This window comes from Perna viridis, chromosome 2, assembly GCF_037379345.1.
Source record: "Perna viridis isolate PV_CMFRI_1.1 ecotype Kerala chromosome 2, ASM3737934v1, whole genome shotgun sequence".
NCBI lineage: Eukaryota > Metazoa > Mollusca > Bivalvia > Mytilida > Mytilidae > Perna > Perna viridis.
Window position 1 is genome coordinate 18477659 of NC_142446.1, and position 20105 is coordinate 18497763.

The 20105-nt window shown below is 30.5% G+C and overlaps 2 protein-coding genes across 3 annotated transcripts in view; one reads left to right on the top strand and one right to left on the bottom strand.

Moving 5' to 3' along the window:
• The window catches only part of LOC148623907 (son of sevenless homolog 2-like), a 41162-nt gene extending 40573 nt beyond the window's left edge, over positions 1-589 (bottom strand). Inside the window, exon 1 of the mRNA XM_088566211.1 lies at positions 201-589. Coding sequence (XP_088422337.1) covers positions 201-302 — 102 coding nt within the window. The 5' untranslated portion in view covers positions 303-589. The remainder of the gene's footprint in view (positions 1-200) is intronic.
• A 32-nt stretch (positions 590-621) lies between these two features.
• On the top strand, positions 622-16973 carry LOC148623909 (axin interactor, dorsalization-associated protein-like). Of its 2 annotated transcripts, none has more exons than XM_088566218.1 (10): positions 622-882; positions 5284-5347; positions 6279-6332; positions 7032-7086; positions 8044-8134; positions 8910-8950; positions 11592-11720; positions 11976-12107; positions 13674-13791; positions 14294-16973. In XM_088566218.1, the coding sequence occupies exons 1-10, from the start codon at positions 767-769 to the stop codon at positions 14385-14387; spliced, it is 894 nt and encodes a 297-aa protein (XP_088422344.1). In that variant the 5' UTR covers positions 622-766; the 3' UTR covers positions 14388-16973. The 2 variants fall into 2 exon arrangements, with proteins under 2 accessions (XP_088422344.1, XP_088422345.1); XM_088566219.1 differs by having other exon boundaries at positions 623-882; positions 11985-12107.
• Positions 16974-20105: the final 3132 nt, after the last annotated feature.

Below are 20105 nucleotides of genomic sequence, written 5' to 3' on the forward strand. Positions count from 1 at the left end.
ATCTGATTTATGATATGTAAACATATAATGTCACATTTCTGAACTGAAACTCTTTAAATATGTTCTCATGAATGTGTAACTGTATCATGACCAGAGCCGTTTCAAGAGTAAGTAGTCAATAAATCTGAGTATTCTTCTTTGCTTTTGGTATTACAACAAGTAGATTTGCTTCGGACTTCAAACAGGTTGTTAGCACTCACCTCTTGCAGTGCATGTAAAAATTGACCTTTCCATTTCAAAGCATTTTCTTCCGACATGAAATTATAAATAGGATTTTCAGTTAATGATGTTGTACCAAACATCGCTATAATTCCTATACTATGTAAGATTGCAAATTGTAAATGCCATGATTGAATTTGTAATCGATGGACGAATCGTAGTAATCAGTTCAGCCATGACCTTCAAACTTTCCAAAAAACTACATATTTGAGCTGATATTAAGTGGTCCATAAGACAGTTTTTATGCACATTGTTCCAGGGATTTACATCTTCAAGACATTGTACTGTTGTGTGTACACATAAAAACAAATATAAGGCTGTGTTGGTGAGTGCTTCCGCAAAAAATGATAACAGGAAGTTAATTGTTTAGAGATTGTTAAGCATGCGTAGAATATTGAAGATATTCAAACGCAGAGTGATCAAGATTTCAAACATCAAGGTAACATCGAGGAAATAATAAACAAATTCCCACGCTCATCTTCTTGCGATTAAGCTACTTAAAACAGTACAGATCTTTTAATGTATTGAATTATGACTTTCTATCGTAATGTCTTTCCTTGACGACGAGGACAAATTAATTGCTGCATGGCATAAAGCATTCGCAAGATGCACTGATGTTGATTTATGGGGACAGCCTCTTGAAGCTATAGATGGATACCAAAGGTAAAACAAGGAAAAGACTTAATCTGTAGTTTAAAGCACAGTAAGACTCACAACCTGTCTTTGCAAGGTCTTACTATATGATATTGGTCTTTGTTAATTCGATTGAATCATACATGTTTGTATTAGTATTGTGTGCATTATGAGCCCGTGATTTAGGGTATACTGCTTTAACCTTTTCCGTTGTATAACTAGTTACAGCGTATTATTAATATCCCTTTTTATACGAAATTGATTGCACATGCTTGGGTCATAGGTTGCCGACACTGAAACCTACTTCTTTCATCAAAACAACAAAGGCTAAATTGCCAGCATTTCTGGTACTGTGAAAATAATGTTTTTTTGTAATTTCGTGGTAATCAAGACGACGAAATTTAGTTCCCAATGAAAAGGAGATTCCTATATATGTGTACACTGAAATCCTCAAAACCATGAATTCAAGAATCTACGGACTTGTGTATCTCCCTTAATCCACGAAAATTGGTATCCATGACTTAAAGTACTTTCACTGTAATTTTTAAGTTTTAGGCTCAACAAAGAATATTTCCAACTATTCCAAAACCTCTGTTTGCCATGTTATTTAATCCATTTGAAATGATTTCACTGCTATTGATTTATTGTTTGTCATTTGCAAAGCTTCCCAAACAACAATCATATGATCAAAATATGTCACGTGTCAAAAGGAAAAACCAGGGATCTCCATGGATAAAAATGAACACATGGCTCACTCTTTCAAAAAGTTTAGCAAATTGGATTGCTTTTCTGTGTCAGACAAATGCCGAGGTTCGTTAAGACATTGTTGTATGAATTTAAGATATCTCCCCTCTCCGAGTTTTATCAAATTTAATTCAACTCTTGATATTTTCTGTATTTTATTTAATGAAAAGTTGTCAAATTTTATTTATTAAAAAACAGTAGATTTGAATCTTATTGATTTGCGGATTGTAATAATTGCGAATTTGACTGATCTGAGATTTGTTTACACACGTTTCACTCCCTGTCACATTAACCCCTCAGAAATTACCAATCAAAACATTATATTACTGTTAGAATAAACACATGTGCCAACCATATTGATTTGTGACAGGTATACATTTGTAGGTTATTATTAAGCAAGAGTAATTGAGAAATACATCGCTGATTTGCAATATGTGACGCAAATTTGAATACATGGCATACACCAAATGAACACATGTCACTGTTATCGAATTCATGGCGCCAGGAAAGTAACACATGGCACAAGGTCATGCAAAAAGAGGTCATGGAGAACCCTGAAAACTATGGAAAGCCTGATAAACAAAAAATGAACAATTTCTTAGGATTTAACAAATTAAAATATCAAATATTTCTTCTCTCATCTTAAAACATTTCAATGGAAATGAATAGATATGCAATATTTAACCATAGGAAGGTTCATAATGTACAGAATTAAGCTAATTTGGGATGTGTAGTTTTTACAGATATCTTCAAAATGAAAAAAAAATGACCCTGATGGTTTGAAATCTGCCTTCATGCATAATTTTGTTAATAATATTTTCATTGTTTGACAAATAATTCCAACATTAAAAATTTTAGATATTTTTTGGTTCAACATTTTTTTGGGGTTGAGTTTATTTAAGTTGTTCATGCATACAAATGATTTAATTTTCTTAGAATTGATTAAAATGAAAAATTAGTTGCACATAAAATGGTATATGAAATATTTGAAAAATTAGAAATTAACAAGTTTCGATAGAGGTCACCCTGCAGTAGATTCTATGCAGTCATTTTTGTCCAATACTATATTTTTATTAATAAATCAAATACTAGCAAATTTTTAATTATATAGTGAATTGTATTGTATCCCATATGGTACCCCATACTTGTTTAATATCTGCACCAGAAGTAGACTACTATAATGGTGGATAGTTGACATCTGATTTTCATTCAATGGTTTAATAATTAAACAAAGACAAGAATATGACGTAATATACAGAAATGGAAAGTAAAATGGCAGAATTTTATTTAAATAAATACATTAGCGTCATCTGGCCAGATTGGTAACACAATCGGACCAATAACATTTTGACCACCGGAATGGGGATAACCCGGTACACTTGTAATGGCTGTTTTGTATGCTGCAGAAAAAAAACCAAAATGAGCTGTAACAAAAGAAAATGGCCCAAAACAGAATGTAATGGAATGAAACAAGAGGAAATGGACTGAAATGAGACATCATAAAATATTATTATGCCTACTTTATGAGAAATGAAAAAAAATCTAAATATTTGTTAAGAACCAATAAAATAATTTAAGATGCAGGAAACTCAGGTGAATATGAAGGAGAACAACACATACATTCCATAGACAAGTCTCTTCACAATAGAGCGATAAATTTAAAGCAAACTTTGAAGTTTTGTACTGACTTTAATCTAAAATTGCAAAAATCATAGTTTTCAGTAAAGCACCTTCATTTGGTATAACTGATATAAGTGATGGAAATTCCAATACAGAGATAGTGTTCAAAAACATTGGTATCATTTCGTCTACACTTATATCTATATGGACTGACCACATGTGTAGGATGAGAAGACAATGAGCTAGAAGTTGCTAAATCGTATTTGTCTATTTTGATGAAAATAGATTTGTAAATAGTCTAAATCGTATTTACATTTTATTTGAAATTGTGACACAATAAATCAGCAAGTTGAACAAACGCAAATGCTAACACTTTAATTGAATAAATATGGAATTGTGGAGCTCCACAATTATTTTGACCATTTTCCCTGTTTCCCTGTCCTTAACAAAACAATAGCAGATTAATGATAAATGTGAATTTTAAAAGTATATATGTTTAAAGTATGTGAAGATCTATGATTTGGTGCAAAGTTGGGAAAAATCTGTTGATTGTATTTGTTAATGATTTTCGCACTTTTAGCATGTTATTCATAAGAAGAATAATGATTAATGTTTAAATGTTCAGTATCATAACAAATATCATCTGTGCAAATTTGGTCAAAATATTTTGATGATGTCTCATTTTGGTCCATTTTATTTTGTTTTGGCTCATTTCTTTTGTTTCAGTCCATTTTGTTCAGTTACAACACATTTCATTTCATTTTGTTGTTTTTTTGTTTTTTGTTTTTTTTTAAATCTGCAGTTTATAGGTACCCCTTGATTTGGATCTAATAAACTTTGAACTTTGTACCTTTCTTCTTTCAAATTCTGCACACCATTAATCCTGCTGATGATCACGTACCAGGTATTTATCTTATTTGCCATATGTGTTTTGAATGCATATTTACAAGATTATCATTATTGATACACTTATTTTATTAAATATATTTTTATGTTTTTGGTTGGTTCACATCAGTTGAAATAGTGACTTTTTATTACAGAAACTAGTCACTCATAACAGTCTATTATATACAAAAAATATATGATGTATGAATAAAAACCTACACGTTTATGAATGCTCTTAGTGATGTTGTTATTTTTTTTCAAAAGTGCTCCCTCATATTGCATTTTGGAAGAAAATAAACCCATTGGGAACATAAAAAGCTGGGGTAAACTGTGGGAATTTTCCTTGACTTTGAGGTAATTTTTCTAATGGAAACAGCCTTCCTTTGGAGTTAAATTCATGGAAACAAAATTGACTCTATACTGGATTTATTTATATACCATAAGGAACAGGCTGTGGGTAATTTGAAAGTGTTATTGTAATTAGCTGTAATGAATTACAATTTTTGAAGTAATTCAATGTTATGTGTAATTCAGTGTTTTTTAAATTACATATTTTTGCACATAATTACTAATTACTTTTCAATTACATGCAATGACTTTGTGTTAAGTCCTCAGAGAATAGAAGATGGTACTTATTGTCATGTTAGTGGTACAAAGTCATCAGTTTTAAATGTAGCCAAGTGCTTCAAATTTTTAATACTTTTGAATTATCATTATCATATTGTGTAAAAAATTCATCAAGTTGAAATGTAGACAAGTTCATAATTTTTTTAATACCCTTAGGTTTTATTACTAATGTATACCTTTTAATTGTGAATATTTCACAATTAGTTACAGGTAAATAATGGGTCCAAATGGCACAGAAATTTGAATTCATTATTACTAAGAATGCATTAATGAGCCATTGATATTCAAGCAAATGTTCAGAAAAGTATTACCAATGTATTTTAATGGGCCTTATATTCTTGAATTTCGAAATTCATTTTGTGTCTAGTACACAACTGTTGAATTGGAATAAATAGCAAATGTGCAATTGCTTGTGATATTTGATCTTCTTTTAAACAGTTTTAGATTTGTATTCACAGTGATACCGTATATCCAAATGTATTCAAAAACTATATACTTACACTATATATCTACATGTATCTGATATAAATGTTCATCATGTACAAACATTTTTAGATTATCCAAACAGTTACAGCAATGTTCTGGTGCGGAAAATCAATTGTTTACAGATGAACAGAAGGTATTTACCTGTATTGTTTGTAGCATTTCATGTATCTTTATATACATTTGTACATGTATACTAAATCACTTTTTCCTTCATTGACTTTGTATTTGCTGTTATTAAGGCACGTTTGGAAGTATATATATTTTCCTGTTAATAGTGTTTTTATACAATACATGTAACTCAAAAACATTTTTTTTCTATTGACCCTCCATTTTGGTTTTTATAAATTTAAAATTTCACATTCTCCATTTATGGAACTTTACTCATAATAAAGGGGGTAATTTTTCCTTTTTCAGCAATTTTCATGCAGCTTTAGTGACTTATTAATTTCTGTTGATGTAAGCACCCTTTCTACTACCATATTGTGATTTTTTTAATATTAGAAATTGATTTTCTAATATTAGAAAATGGATTTGTCATATGCAGTTACGATTTTTTAATATTAGAAAATCATTTTGTAATATTAAAAAATGTGACAGATTTTGCAATATTGCAAAGTCAGTTTTAAATATTATGAATTCATTTTCTAATATTACAAATTCAGTTTGTCTTATTACAAAATGTTTGATATTTTATAATATTACTAAATCAGGAATATGCAATATTAGAAAATAAATTTTTAATATTAAAAAATCTTTTCTAATATTAAAAAAAATGATTTTGTAATATTAAAAATTCATTTTCCAATATTACAAAATATTGATTTTTGTCCATTTTTGGCTTGCCATAGACTTCTTTGTTAACTTTTTGGTCTCTTGGAAGGTGAATAATACAGATCTCTATGTTCCTTAATTTTTGGGGTATTATTGGGACGAATTGTATAAAAAGCCAAGTAGCATTGCAGCGAGGCTATATGAGCCTCTAACTATTGAAATGAAATATGGAACTTAGATAGATGAAAGTTGGAATTTCATTCATTTATTTTTCTGGTGTTTTTTTTTTCCAGAAAATTTTAGGGAAGATATCAATATGTCTAGACCTCAGATGTAAATCCCTGCAGGTAAGTAGTTACTCCTAAGAATCATCCAATCATCATTTCAGGGAGGTATGAGCTAATCTTATTGATTAAAACATGGTCGTGTGGTATTCATTTATGTGCATTAAAATGTTAAGAGGGCATTGCCACATAGCAATGCAGGCTTTAGCTTCTCCAAACAAATCTTCACACCATTTGCTTATGCAGAGTGTAATATGAACACAATGTATATTGGCTTCCTCTAAGGAAGTGATATTGCTTTCAACACCTGAAGGCATAATTAATGCTTCAGATAAAATCAATGTCCACTTGGCAGTGTTACATAAATAAGTGATCATAATTTTCAAAAATAGCTACAACAAAGCAAACATTTTCTATAACTTGATCCTTAAGCTGCAGAGCATTATCAATGTTGAATGCAATATCACTTCCCAAGTGGAAGTCAATTTATCCATAATGCCATAACTTGTTTTCCTGTATAAAAGCAATCAATGGCATTGCTACTCATGCCTCTAATTGGGGTTGATCATGTCAATATTATATTTTTCACATGTTAGTTATCAAAGGTAATGTAGTTTGTCCAATTAGAAATGTCATTACATCTTAGGTTAAAAAAGAATCTATAAAGGAACAAACAATTCAAACTTGCAGAAAAAAACATCTACAGCTGTTGTACATAGTTATTTTTTGGATGAAATTGCTGCAGTAATTTACTTTTTTCAGACTCCAGGAAGTTTAGAGGGAATATTGCTAGATGACTTGAAAAAGATTGGGAATAGTATGTTACTACTTACTGTAAATAGTGCAATAATTCAAATCAATTTCATTTTTGTGATTCAATCAAATCTATTTTTGACATTTTTGTTTATTATGTCTCTCAGTTTGCCAATGATTATATAAATTCCATATTTAGTCAGTGGAAATAAATATTAAAGTTATGTATTCAATGAAATCAGACGATTGTAATCCAGGGACAAAGACAAGATATGGAAAACAGACAAATACAATGAAGAACATAAAACAACCAAAACAACACATACAGAGTAACAAAAGTAAATGAGCAACTTAGACTCCACTAAAAACTGGGAGCATGGACCAGTTGCACCAGTAAAAAAGTCAAGTTCCTAAAGCCTAATTGTAAGAAGTCTAGCACAATACAAAAAGTTTGCGTAGTTACTGCAAGCTCTGGCATAACATATGAGTTTTGATATGTGAACTCCATACTGCTGAAGGGATGTTGCCACAGATGAAACTCAGAAAGGAAAGTTGACATTACAGAATGAAGTCATCATGTTTGTTGTATAGTTTTGTCAATAGTTTTTCCTTTACCATCAATCTCTAAGTGTAGGACAATGAGGCTGATATCACAGTGTCTGTAGTATCCTTTATCTCAAGGTCTTTGGGAGTAGATGCGATGTATCAAATCCCCGAAACTAGGATTGTTTAATGATACATTTTGCCCTTTGCAGAATAACTTAAAAACACTGCAACCAATTTTCATGAAACTTACATACATACAACACTATCACAACTAGGGCAAAATCATTACTTTCAACTACGTATCATGGTGTAAAAATAGTGAATAACTTGGATATTGTGGAAAAATATCTGTAATTGACAAAATTAGATAAAGGTAATAAAAAATCACCATAAAACTTACACCATTATCAATTATTTATTTTTAAAATATTTTTTTGATTTTAATTTTTACTCAATAGACAAAACTCATTTTTAGCATTAGAAAGCATATTGAATCAAAGGAGTAAAGACTTCCCAGTGGACGTTACTGCTGCACAAATACAATCACAGACATTTAATGGAATCAAGTTAGTTCATAGACTGTATTTTGTACACAATACAATCTTAGACATTCACTGGATTTTAAATGAATTTTGCACAAAATAAAAAAAATCTCCAACAGAAAGAAATTGGATCTGCATGGTGTAGACCTTCAATGGAATCAAATTATTTTGTAGCCTATATTCATCATAGTAATAGTAGTTCTGTCTTGTGAAGAATGTTCAAGATCACCTACTGCCCATGTCCTTTCAATTGATATAGATAGAATACATTTTCTAGGTAGTTTAATCCCATCAAATAGTACTGTAAAATAAATTACAGCTGACAATTGAATGAACAGAAATTTAAATGAATCATTATGATATAGTTTCTCTATCTTCTGCCCCAGAAAGATCTAACATCACTACACATCATTACAGTATTAAGCGCAGAAACTAAAAGGATTCTTATAATTTCATTCCTGCTCTAATGAAGAAGGGGAAGATTGTTTTATGTCTGTCAGTCTGCCCATTTGTCCATCTGTCCATCCTTCCAAAGTAAACTACAATTTTGATATAAATCAAAGTCCCATACTGTGCTAACTAATGTCAGATTCTTGGCATGTCAACTTCCTGTTTACCAAATTAGTATAAGCATGTATTTTAAAAATTTATTGTAAGGGCAACATTTGTAATCATTCTTTTCTCAGGTTAGTAGTTACTACCTCGATGTTTATCTTCTTGCTTTGGCAACCTTGAACAGTTAAATAGAGGTAATCAAAAACCCTGTTTTCTTCATTACATATGTATTTCTCCTTCTCAGCTCACACCATAGCTCTGATGAAGATGAAAAACAAGAAAAAGGTAAATCATTATTTTGCTCAGTATTCTATCAATTTAGACCTTTAACTCTTGTTGTATACAGGATTTATTGTCCATTACAATTCTACCTTGTCTTTACAGCAGACTTCGGAGATAACTTTAAGTTAAGGTTCTCATATTCTATAATAAAAAACAATTTGCATAATGTCTTTGTAGACTGCGCTGAAAAATGGGTCTGTTACCTGAAAATGGTAAATTTTTGGGGATTTATGGTCATTTTTCAACAGATGTGGTGCTCACCAGGGGTAAGACAGTGTCTGAAGTGCAATTTTTTCAATGCTTGTTCCCTCTGATGGATATTCAAACCATAAATTGTTCACTACAGTCGTAAGTGGAAGGTCAAGGGTTCCCAGAGGGGTCACTCATGAGAAAGAATGAGGATTTTTTTTCAATTTTTGGCTTCAGATTGGCCTAAAACCGGAAGTGGTTAGTATATTGGGTTGACATCATGGGAGTGGTGAGAGACATCATTGTTCTGTAGAAACCAGGTGAAATGAAGCACTATGAATTCATTCTGCTGTTGTTAGAGGCCGAGAATTAAGGTCTACCCCTCAAAAACTCACAATTTTTTGTGGCCTTTCTTAACTCTTGACCTCTTGTTCAGCTGTCAAGTCCCTATTTTTGCTAAAACTCTATATAATATAGCCTCATTTTAAAGCACATTCACACTGCTTGCATATGAAATCAAATTGTGGTTTCCAAAGCCAAAAATAAAATTGCAAGCACCCAGAAATTGGAAAACAGCCCATGACCGTAATATTACGGTTCCCGCATAGTAAGGGTTAATTTTAACAAAAAACGAAATCTAGGGGTTCTTTGACATTTCGAATCTACTTTTGTATTTTATTTATTTAGGTTGTTGTCTAATTGCATATTTTAATATTCTTTGTATACCTTTTACACCCTGCCACACAAAGTGGTTGGGTATTATACGATACACTTTTTAAAGTTGTGTGTCTGTCTGTCCCATGATGGTTTGCAGGTGTAACTTGAGAACAGATCAATGAATTTTTTACAACTTTGCACAACTGTTCACCATAAAATATAGGTTAAGTTTAATTTTCAGCAAAATTCAAAATGTGATTTTCGAGTTTTGACATTTTATGTCACCCCTTTCTTAGTTCACCTGGCCTGAGGCCATGTGAGCTATTGCCATTACTTGGTGTCCATCATTGTCATCCATAGTTATTCAAATTTTTTCAAAACTCATCTCCTCTGATACTACATGACCAGTTGTAAGCAAACTTGGTATGAACATTTACTCAGGGTATTTTTCATAGAACTGTATAGTCCCAAAAAAGTCTTCATAGTATCTAACTTTTCTGACAACTCCATGTAAGAGTTATTGCCCTTGAAAGGTAAAAAATGGTGGATTCAGGCTTCTTGGAGTCACTTGTTTCACCATAATGTGGCAAGGTTTTACTTCATGTTTCATTAATGCCCTATATTTTTTTAGTGTCAGAAACTCATACTATACCAAACATTCAATCACAATGTGAATACAGAGCTATATCAAACTTTTCACTTGTGTTCATTCTTTGTCAAACCTCTAGGATGGAACCTTTGCATTCCTAATAAGCTGTGCCCTATAAAGCATTTATTTTCAATTGGTGTATGTAATCATGATAATTTTTTTTAGATATCTATTCCTGTGATACTGCAGAGTGTTTTTGATTTAAGTATTTCTACATGCATGTTTTCAAAATTGTGTGGGGTATGCCTTTTATGCAAAAATAAGCCACTGCTCCTCTTAAAGAATATTTGGTAAATAGCCCCTTGAGACTCATGTCTATCTGTGCTTGTTTGTTTATTTGTCCATTCACATTTCTTGTAAGCACTATTCCTCTCAAACTGCTCAACATATTTTAATGAAATTTTATAGGAAGGGCACATATGACATGCAGATGTACATTTTAATCTTTCTTTTACCAAATGATATATAGCATATAGGTTCAATGGAAGAAGATAAATAATGCCTGATGCCTGCAAGGGAAGATAATCTAACTTAAGAGTCTCTGTTAGCTCAACTCAGTTGATATTTTATGAAATTTGACAGGAAGGTTAGGAATCATTTGTAGATGTGCATGAAGAAAGTTAATTAATATCAGGTTGGAACATCCTCCAACTTCAGGGCAAAGCATTATTTGAGCCATTTGAAGCAAGGGTATTGTCTTGTGTGCTCTATCACAGTATTTCTAGTTACTATAAATAACTACGATATGTACACTGAAGTGAATGCAATATTCCTTTTTTCCAGCTTTATAGCTTGTTTCCCAAAAGTTTCCATTAGATTAAGTTATAAGTCCTTATAAGAATTAAAATGCTGTTGAAAAAATAATTGTGTTATGAAGAAATTCACCACTTCTATTTGTTTAAACTGTACTGTTATGATTTGTGAATCATTAAGAATCATGATAAGTGTTACTTTCTTTGTTAAATGGATACCAGTACCATTAAGTAAACTGTTTTTATTTTGATATGATCATATAATAAAAACGTCATGTAAAATTGGCTATTATAATGTATTGTTTTTTATAATTATTTAGCCAATGGTAGCCTGTTACCCAAGCCGGTAATTTATTGAGGATCACCCATATTAACTATTGTTTTTATTATTATTTAGCCAAGGGTAGCCTGTTACCCAAGCCTGTAACTTATGGAGGATTACCCATGTTAACTATAAGAGTGGAGAAAATTGGTTTGAAGGATGCTATCTCTTTCATTGACCCATTTATAACTGTTACTGTTAAAGGTATTATATTTTTACATATGTTTTGTCTCTTTTTATAGTACATTAGTAGTAACTGTATTTGAGCTTTCAAGTTTATAGAATCCTTAAAGGTAAGATAATTGTTCATCAATAAACAGAAATTAGTTATATAAAATATGGTTGTTTTATTTTCTGTAAATATGTCAGATACCTTTTACATTGTAAATATCAATGATCGTTGGAAAATGATGTATTATCAACAAATACATTTATTAGTATATCAGTACAAAGTATCAGGTATTTTAGATGCTGGAGGAATAGATTTAACAGCACCACAAGATACACCAATTGCAGTGAATAAGGAAACCAACTACCTGATATTCAACATGGATGTATTTATACAGAAATGTGTTGATAGCTTACCAATAGGTATAATACAGCATAGTCCATTAATTTTTAAGATAGTCTGATGGTCTTTATACTTTTTGAAGAAAATTTGGTTTTTAATCTCTTAGTGACGGTACTTCTAAAAAATTTCAAATTGGGGGATGGTCAAGATTTATATGTTGTGCCTTATCTTGAAAACTTCTGGTTGGATTTGCTTCAATCTTTACACAGTTGTTTGTTATACAAAAAAATGTAATTGTTTTAATGTCAGTATTCCTTTGGTAAATTTTCTCTTATGCATTTATTAAAGTAAATACTCTATAAACAGTCCTTCACGTGTCCAATCATGTCTTGAAAATGCTATATTTCAAATTGCTTCACAGAGATTTTAGTTATGATGATGTCAAGGTTTGTATACCCAATGAATGGGGTTAAAATTATGCGAATGGGCCATTTTCCAAATCAGTTAGAATTTCAATAGGCCATTCTCTACATTCTTGGTAAAAATTTCTAATTTTAATGGGACATTTAGAGCTTGAATGTGATAAAAGGCACATTAGCCCCTCTAAATGTCAGAACATGTTATTTCCGGTGCTGCATTGACTAGTAGTAATGAAATTAGGAAATCGGCTGTCATTATCTGTCAAATAATTTTCTTGAAAAAAATTTAATTTCAGATACTAAAACTGATGAGTATTGGGACAACCATTAGATTTTTAGGGGACCTGGCAGATTTTGAAAATAAATAATCCGTCTCTGATTATGTAGGAAATAAATAATCTGGCCTTATCATACCAGAAAATAAATAGTCAGACTTTGCAAATTTCTAGAAAATAAATATTCTGACCTTGGCTAGTGACAATAAATATTCTGATCTTGGCTAGTAAATTGAAAATAAATATTCTGACCTGAGCAAAATCTTTAAAAAAAAATATGGCTTGCTACACTCGCCATAGTTTCATAAATTTGAAAAGTATACATGTTTAAATACTCCACAATTTTTATACAACATCCTAATGGTCTCCAGTGGCTATATCAAATAAAACAATGTACATAAATGGCTGGGGTAATGTGTAGTGGAATATTGCTATTGTAGATTTCATTCATATACATTGATATGCGAATCTGTCCTCTAAAAAGTCCCTCGCAACATTTCCAACTAAATTTGGGACGTATTTTAGGTCCAGGAATGCCACCTGTGGATATAGTAGAAACTATGCCTTGTATGATAGAGAATTAACTTCATTTAATAATGTCTTTAATCAGTCCCCTAAGAATCTGACATGTATACACTTGCATTCACATTTTGAACATTTCATTTGTTCATGTTGTACATATATTTGTCAGACATATATATATATATGTGGTTTAATCAACTTTTATGCATATTTTATACATCAAATCAAATAAAAAAAGATCGGGGAAATTATCTAGTTGTAATTGCTTTGTTAACAAAATCTACTGGTTAATCTGTCAACTGATTGAAAATTTTACCAGTTAACTAGTCAGTAATTTCAGATGATATAGGCAACCCTACTTAACAGACAATATTTGAAGCAGTACTTTTCTATCTAACAATATTATGTACTCAATATTTGGATATTTTAGGATTTGCAATATTTTTTGAGTTAAAACATTATAAACCAAAGAAACAGAATGTGAGTACAAAATGCTGGGCATTTATGGAAAAAGATGAAATTAAGGAAGGACAAGCTGCACTAGAACTGTAAGACATGTCTTATATATAGATACATTAATAGTCAACTATTTAGTTTTAAGATTTTTCTAAGAAATTAAAAGAGTTCAATTATAATACTTACTTAAGGTATTAATCCAACCAAATCTACCTTAAACTGGAATTTTTCATAGTTTTCATATCCCGCTACATGAAGTAACATGTAATACCTTCTAAAAAGTTGTGTGTCAGTCCATCTGTCTGTCCCCCAACAGTTTGCAGATTATAACTTGTTTGGTTATTGAGCATCATAAAATACAGATCAAGTTCAAATTTCAGTATGATCAGATTATTTACACAAAAGTTATTTGCAGTTTAAAAAAATGTTTTGCTACTTTCATGGCCCATTTATGCCCTTTTTTATGTTACCTGAAAAGGAAGATATGTAAATATTTCTGAGGTTTTGCGAATTTTCATAACATCAATAGATTTTTTCAAAAGATTTACCCTTCTTTGAGCAGTGCAGGTTTTTGATGAAATGTTTATATCATAGGTACAAGAAGCCAACGGATTTCAAGAGAAGAAAGTTAAACTTGTTGACAGTTAAACCATTATATTTACATGTGAAGATGCTGATAAATGTTTAATATGAATCTTTTGTAACTGTGTCACAATTTTTAGATATAGTTGGTGCAATTTATTAATGCTTTAGAAAAAAATTAAACATGAATTGAATGTGAGATATTCTCAATGTTTTATTAGAATGAGATAAGTTTTCTTGATGTATTATTGTATTTTAGAAAAAATGTGATAATCCATGTGGTTGGTTGATATACTGAACTGTTTTTCAGTTATAAAAATGCTTTATCATTGGAAGAAAATCTTATTTTCATCTTCTGTTAAAAACTTTTTAAGATGTTAAGTTATCAGATTTTAAAGTTGAAATTCGGTTTTTTTTCAACAAATTACTGTTCCTTATAATAAAATGAAATTTTAGAAGAACCACTTGCTTTTTTTTTTTTTAAAAAAAACTTATACTTTAAAGATGGTTTGTTTTCTTATCTCTTCCTGTAATCTTATATAGAGCTTACTGTACAGTGTGAAACTGCAATGAGCATAAATTCATATGCATATTTTTTTGGTTAAACCTTATCATTGAATTGTTCTTGCAGGTTTTACAAGTACATTTATGCATTTTTTCATTAGTGCATGTAGACGATGCAATATTTCAATCTTTTTTATTTGTTTCAATAGTTTTTCTGTATCACTAACACTGTCACTTTAATCATTGACCCATTGAGTTTGTAATTTATTGTATGAAGTTGACACTTTTTATGAAATGCACTGACACCATTTTAGCTATTTCTTTCTTGTGAGCAAGATTATTACATATCTTTTTTTTTTTTATTAAACTCAATGCCTAATCAAGTGAAATATTTTTTTTTTAACTGATGAATGACGTAAAAGCTTTGCAACAATCTTGATATCATTAACATTGGTAATAAAGTAGAGTAATTGTTGAGGAAATTTTCTGTTAAAAATGTCAGTTGTCAAATACTTCATTACCATTTTAAAGAAGACTTGGCAGGATATTGCAATAAATGTTATGATGAATCTATAATTATTTTTTATATATCACAAGCTGCAAATACAGTGGTACAGAGAAGTACTAGTAGACAATTACAATCAAATGATACAGAAGTTATTCTTTATATCAACTTATTGTGTACAGTAAGTAAGCTGTGAAACAAAGGTATTAAATATCATTATATGATTTCCCAGTGAAACATCAATGTCAGATATTACTAGACACATTACTACAAATGTTGCTGTCAGGAATTACTTAACACATTCCTATAAACTTGAATGTCAGGAATTACTTAACAATTCCTATAAACTTGAATGTCAGGAATTACTTAACACATTCCTATAAACTTGAATGTCAGGAATTACTTAACACAATTCCTATAAACTTTGCTGCCAGGAATAACTTAACAATTCCTATAAACTTGAATGTCAGGAATTACTTAACAATTCCTATAAACTTTGCTGCCAGGAATTACTTAACAATTCCTATAAACTTGAATGTCAGGAACTAATTGAAACCAAATTGATCATCATTTTGGTCAGTTATTGTCAGTCTCCTAAAATATATCTATATCTTGTGCATGTAACTAATTGGCTACATTTTAATACAAATAGAAAATATGGTGGTTTTATAATAGTATTGCACTGTCTTCGTCCATTTTATAGTCATCTATATATTTAGACACTTGGTTTTCATGCATAGATCTCTATGAAATTTTAAAAGAAGGTTGCACATTTTAAAGTTTAGACAAGGATTTATTTTTTGGTTATTATTAAGTTATTTCTGGTTTCTATACAATTGCTTGAGTAAAAGATCTTATCAAATTATACTACAATAACACTACTTACCACTTAAGGTTTTAATTGATTTTGAGGGTACATTGTATTAGTGTATAGTTTTCTATGAAACTATACCACCAGTTTCAATACCACAAAGGTCAGTTTACACTTGTTTTTCTTTTTTTTGGAGGGGTATGACCCAAGTTGTGATGGCCAAAATTAGGGGCCAAAATGTGCCAAAAAAGTTTAATTGGCTTTTGGACAACAACTTTAGAAAAAGTATATGGATCCCGATGAAAGTATTCTACAAGGTTTCATAGTCGAAAAGGAAGGTATTGATTTATCTGATAATGTTATAGCTCTTGTCATTCATGAATGAAGGATGAAAATTAGCATTAAAAATTTCTTAAATGTAGTAATGGCTTTTCTCTTACACCTTACTTACAAATTAAAAGTTCTTTGACCACTTTTGTTCTATTCAGAAAGTATGCTATGTTTAATCACAATTCTAATTCATAGCTGTGTCAAGTTAAATGTAGAATAATGTGTCTGTAACATGTATAATAGCCCAAATTGTTCATGTTCAACCACTGTTATTGTATGAAGTTGCACTCAACCAAAAAATTTTATAAAGCAGTCTATGTAATCTATGCATTAGTACACATAATAATTATGATTAGTCTCACACTATAGCAATAGTGTGTTCAGTAATCATTCAGTCTTCCTTGGAAGTAAAGTTCGTGATAAAAGTATTATGGTATATATTATAGCATTCTTAATTCTTTTATGTAGCTTTGTTTTATTTTTATATTCATTGTTGATGCATTATAATGTAGATCAATCTATTAAAATATTAATAAAAACAATTCATTTTTTACTGTTGCAACAAATGAACTTTCAAAGGTAATGTATATAAAGGAATTAGAAAGTGTCAGTGTGTAACTTGTCCTGCCTTTTGGTAATATGGAATGGAGGATATTACAACATTTTCAGTCAACCATCCTTCTATTCATCACCCTTAGTTAGCTTTAAAGCTTTTTCTGTGAACATGGTTTCATGTTGTTCTGAACTTTAATCAGTAAATGTACACATAATGTTTACTATTGTTATGTTCTGACAAGTATCAATATCTGTTTTTGCAAGGAATGTGTTTGTTTTGTGCCCTTAAATCAATTTTCCTAGTACTTATAGAACTTATTTGAACCCAGTTTTGTTATACTCAAAAACTTATTTACAAACTTGGACTTAAGAATTACCTTTCTCGTCTGTTTAGGATTGTTGGTGATTGACATTTTTTATATGAAGAGTATAAACTCCATTCTGAAAAGAGGACGACAACCTATGAGCTTTTAAAGAAGTTAATATTCCTGTCTTTAATATTATAATCAGCAATTCCCAACAATCTAAACAATATTTAGAGTCAAGCTAATACAATTATAACAAAAAAAGTTATCAACTTAAATAGGGATCAGATCTTTTATGGAAGTGCTAAGATATGCAGATAGTTTTTGCTTTTGTGAACAATGTTTACTATTAGTTTTTAAGCTCACTAGGGCTGAGGTCCATGTGGCTTTTAGCATTTCTTTAAACAAGCTAATGATATATTTTATGTATTTCTGTTGTGGCTTCTTAATTGTCCTTTAAGTGAATAATATTGTAGTTTTAAGGGTATAATTGGCCTAAAATACAACTGAAAATTAATGATAAAGTGTTAAAAGTACTGATTGAGAATTTGAGGACTTGAAACCATAACAACTCAAAAAACATCAGGATTTCTTCATTTAAAATTGAGTACAGATGTCTTTAGACTGTTTAAAGAGACAGGCAAGGCTCTCAATAGCCACCAACTAATATCTTCTATTGTTTTTTGAATTGACAACAAACATAAATCACACACTATGAAAAAAATTCAACTCAATATTACAGATTTGATCAACAGGAAATAAATACATAAAATGCATTTCCAGACTTTTTCTGTAAAACCTGTATTTACTGAACTCATTTTTGATGAGTGTTGATGGTTTGTTAAAAATTATATGTTAAGGGTAACAGCTCAGATTGAAGTTTGGTTCTGTTTCAATGATTATTATACCCCACGCAACAAAGTTGCATAGGGTATAATTTTTTTGACCCGTCTGTCAGTCCATCTTCAGTTTTCCTTACTTTTTTTTTTAAAAACACGAGCAGATATTGACATGATATTTGGTATAAAAGTTCACCATGACAAGTTACAGGTCAAATTTAACTTTCGTTCTGCTCCACTGTGATTTTTACTGAAATTACGGGCCTTGAACTTTGCAAAATTCACAGAAATAACAGTTTTCCAGACTTTTTTCCTAAACGCTTGCAGATATGAGTTAGTATATAAGTTCACCATAAGTTATGGGTCAAGTTTACATTTTTTCCGCTCCAATGATTTTTACCTAAATTACAGGCCTTGAACTTAGCAAAATTTACAGAAATAAACGTTTTCCAGATTTTTTTTTCTAAATGCTTGCACTTATTGACATCATTTTTAGTATATAAATTCACCATGATAAGTTACAGGACAAGTTTGTAGTTGGTTCTTCTCCGATGTTTCTTACCAAAAGTACAGGCCTTGAACTTAGCTAAATTCACAGAAATAACTGTTTTTTTCCTGACTTTTTTCTAAACGCTTGCACTTATTGACATCATTTTTAGTATATAAATTCACCATGATAAGTTACGGGATAAGTTTGTAGTTGGTTCCTCTCCGAAGTTTTTTACCAAAATTACAGGCCTTGAACTTAGCTAAATTCACAGAAATAACTGTTTTTCTGATTTTTTTTTCTAAATGCTTGCAGATTATGACATGAATTTTGGTATATAAGTTCACCATGATAAGTTACAGGTCAAGTGTACATTTTGTTCCACTATGATGATATTTACTTCAGATTTATTAAAATTCAAAGAAATCACAGTCTGGAGTTTTGAAACTTCACCATTCTGAGTAACAGAAATTAGTCAGAAAATATAGGTCTGAAACCTGATAAAACACTCTAATTCCTTTTTTGTCGGGGTCCTTCTCCATATATTTCTCTTACAAATTTACTTGAGTATCCAACATGGGAACGTGTGGGATATGCGAGTGCACTCACTAAGGTTCTCTCATTATGGATATAGTAAATTTAAGAAAAAAAAAAACATCTTTCCAGACTTTTTTGTAAATGCTTCATGCTATTGAGATAATTTTTGCTATGTGATGGTTACAGATCAAGTTAAATTTGGTTTTATTCCAAAATTTTCAATGTTTTATATTTCCTTAGGGATTGTTTCTGTGGTATTGAATTGTTTTTTTCATTATTTTTTTTTTCAACCTCTTGAAAAGCATTTTGGCCATAGCTTTCTTCAGTTTTCCTTCCAGCTCCTTCTCTGCATCGTTTGTTTCTTCATTTATTTATAGTGTCTGATGTCAAAGTGATAGATCTAGTTGTTGTTTTGATTAGTCAGAGTTTATGTTTCCTCCTGAAGGTTTAATTGACGTTATCTATATCCATTGTGATTCAGTGTATTTCTTATATATTGGGGACAAATTTTTTCAACTTCTCAAAAAGTTTCGAATTTTTTTCCTAAAATGATTGCAAATGTGGTGCTAATTTATTACTTCATAGTGTACAGTACTTAATTTTTTATGTTGAGAAAGAAATAACAATTACTCAAATAATCCAATTTGTCATAGCTAAACACTACATCTAAAACAATTTTGCCCAACAGAAGTTGAGGAAATTGTGACAAAAATTTCTACTCTCAACGTGCATATTTTACCAAGTATATTTCCTGTCAAAAGAAAAAGCTGAGTCAGACAAACCTCAAAAAGAAAGATATGATGCACTACTCTTCATGTTAAAGCAGTGAAATAAATCTTTAAATCTTCAAAATATTCTGTTCAATTCTTGTTTAAATTGCTAATTTCGGCTTAGAAAAATAATTGTGACCGAAATTGTTTTCAGACCAAGAAGTGAACATGGTGTATGCAG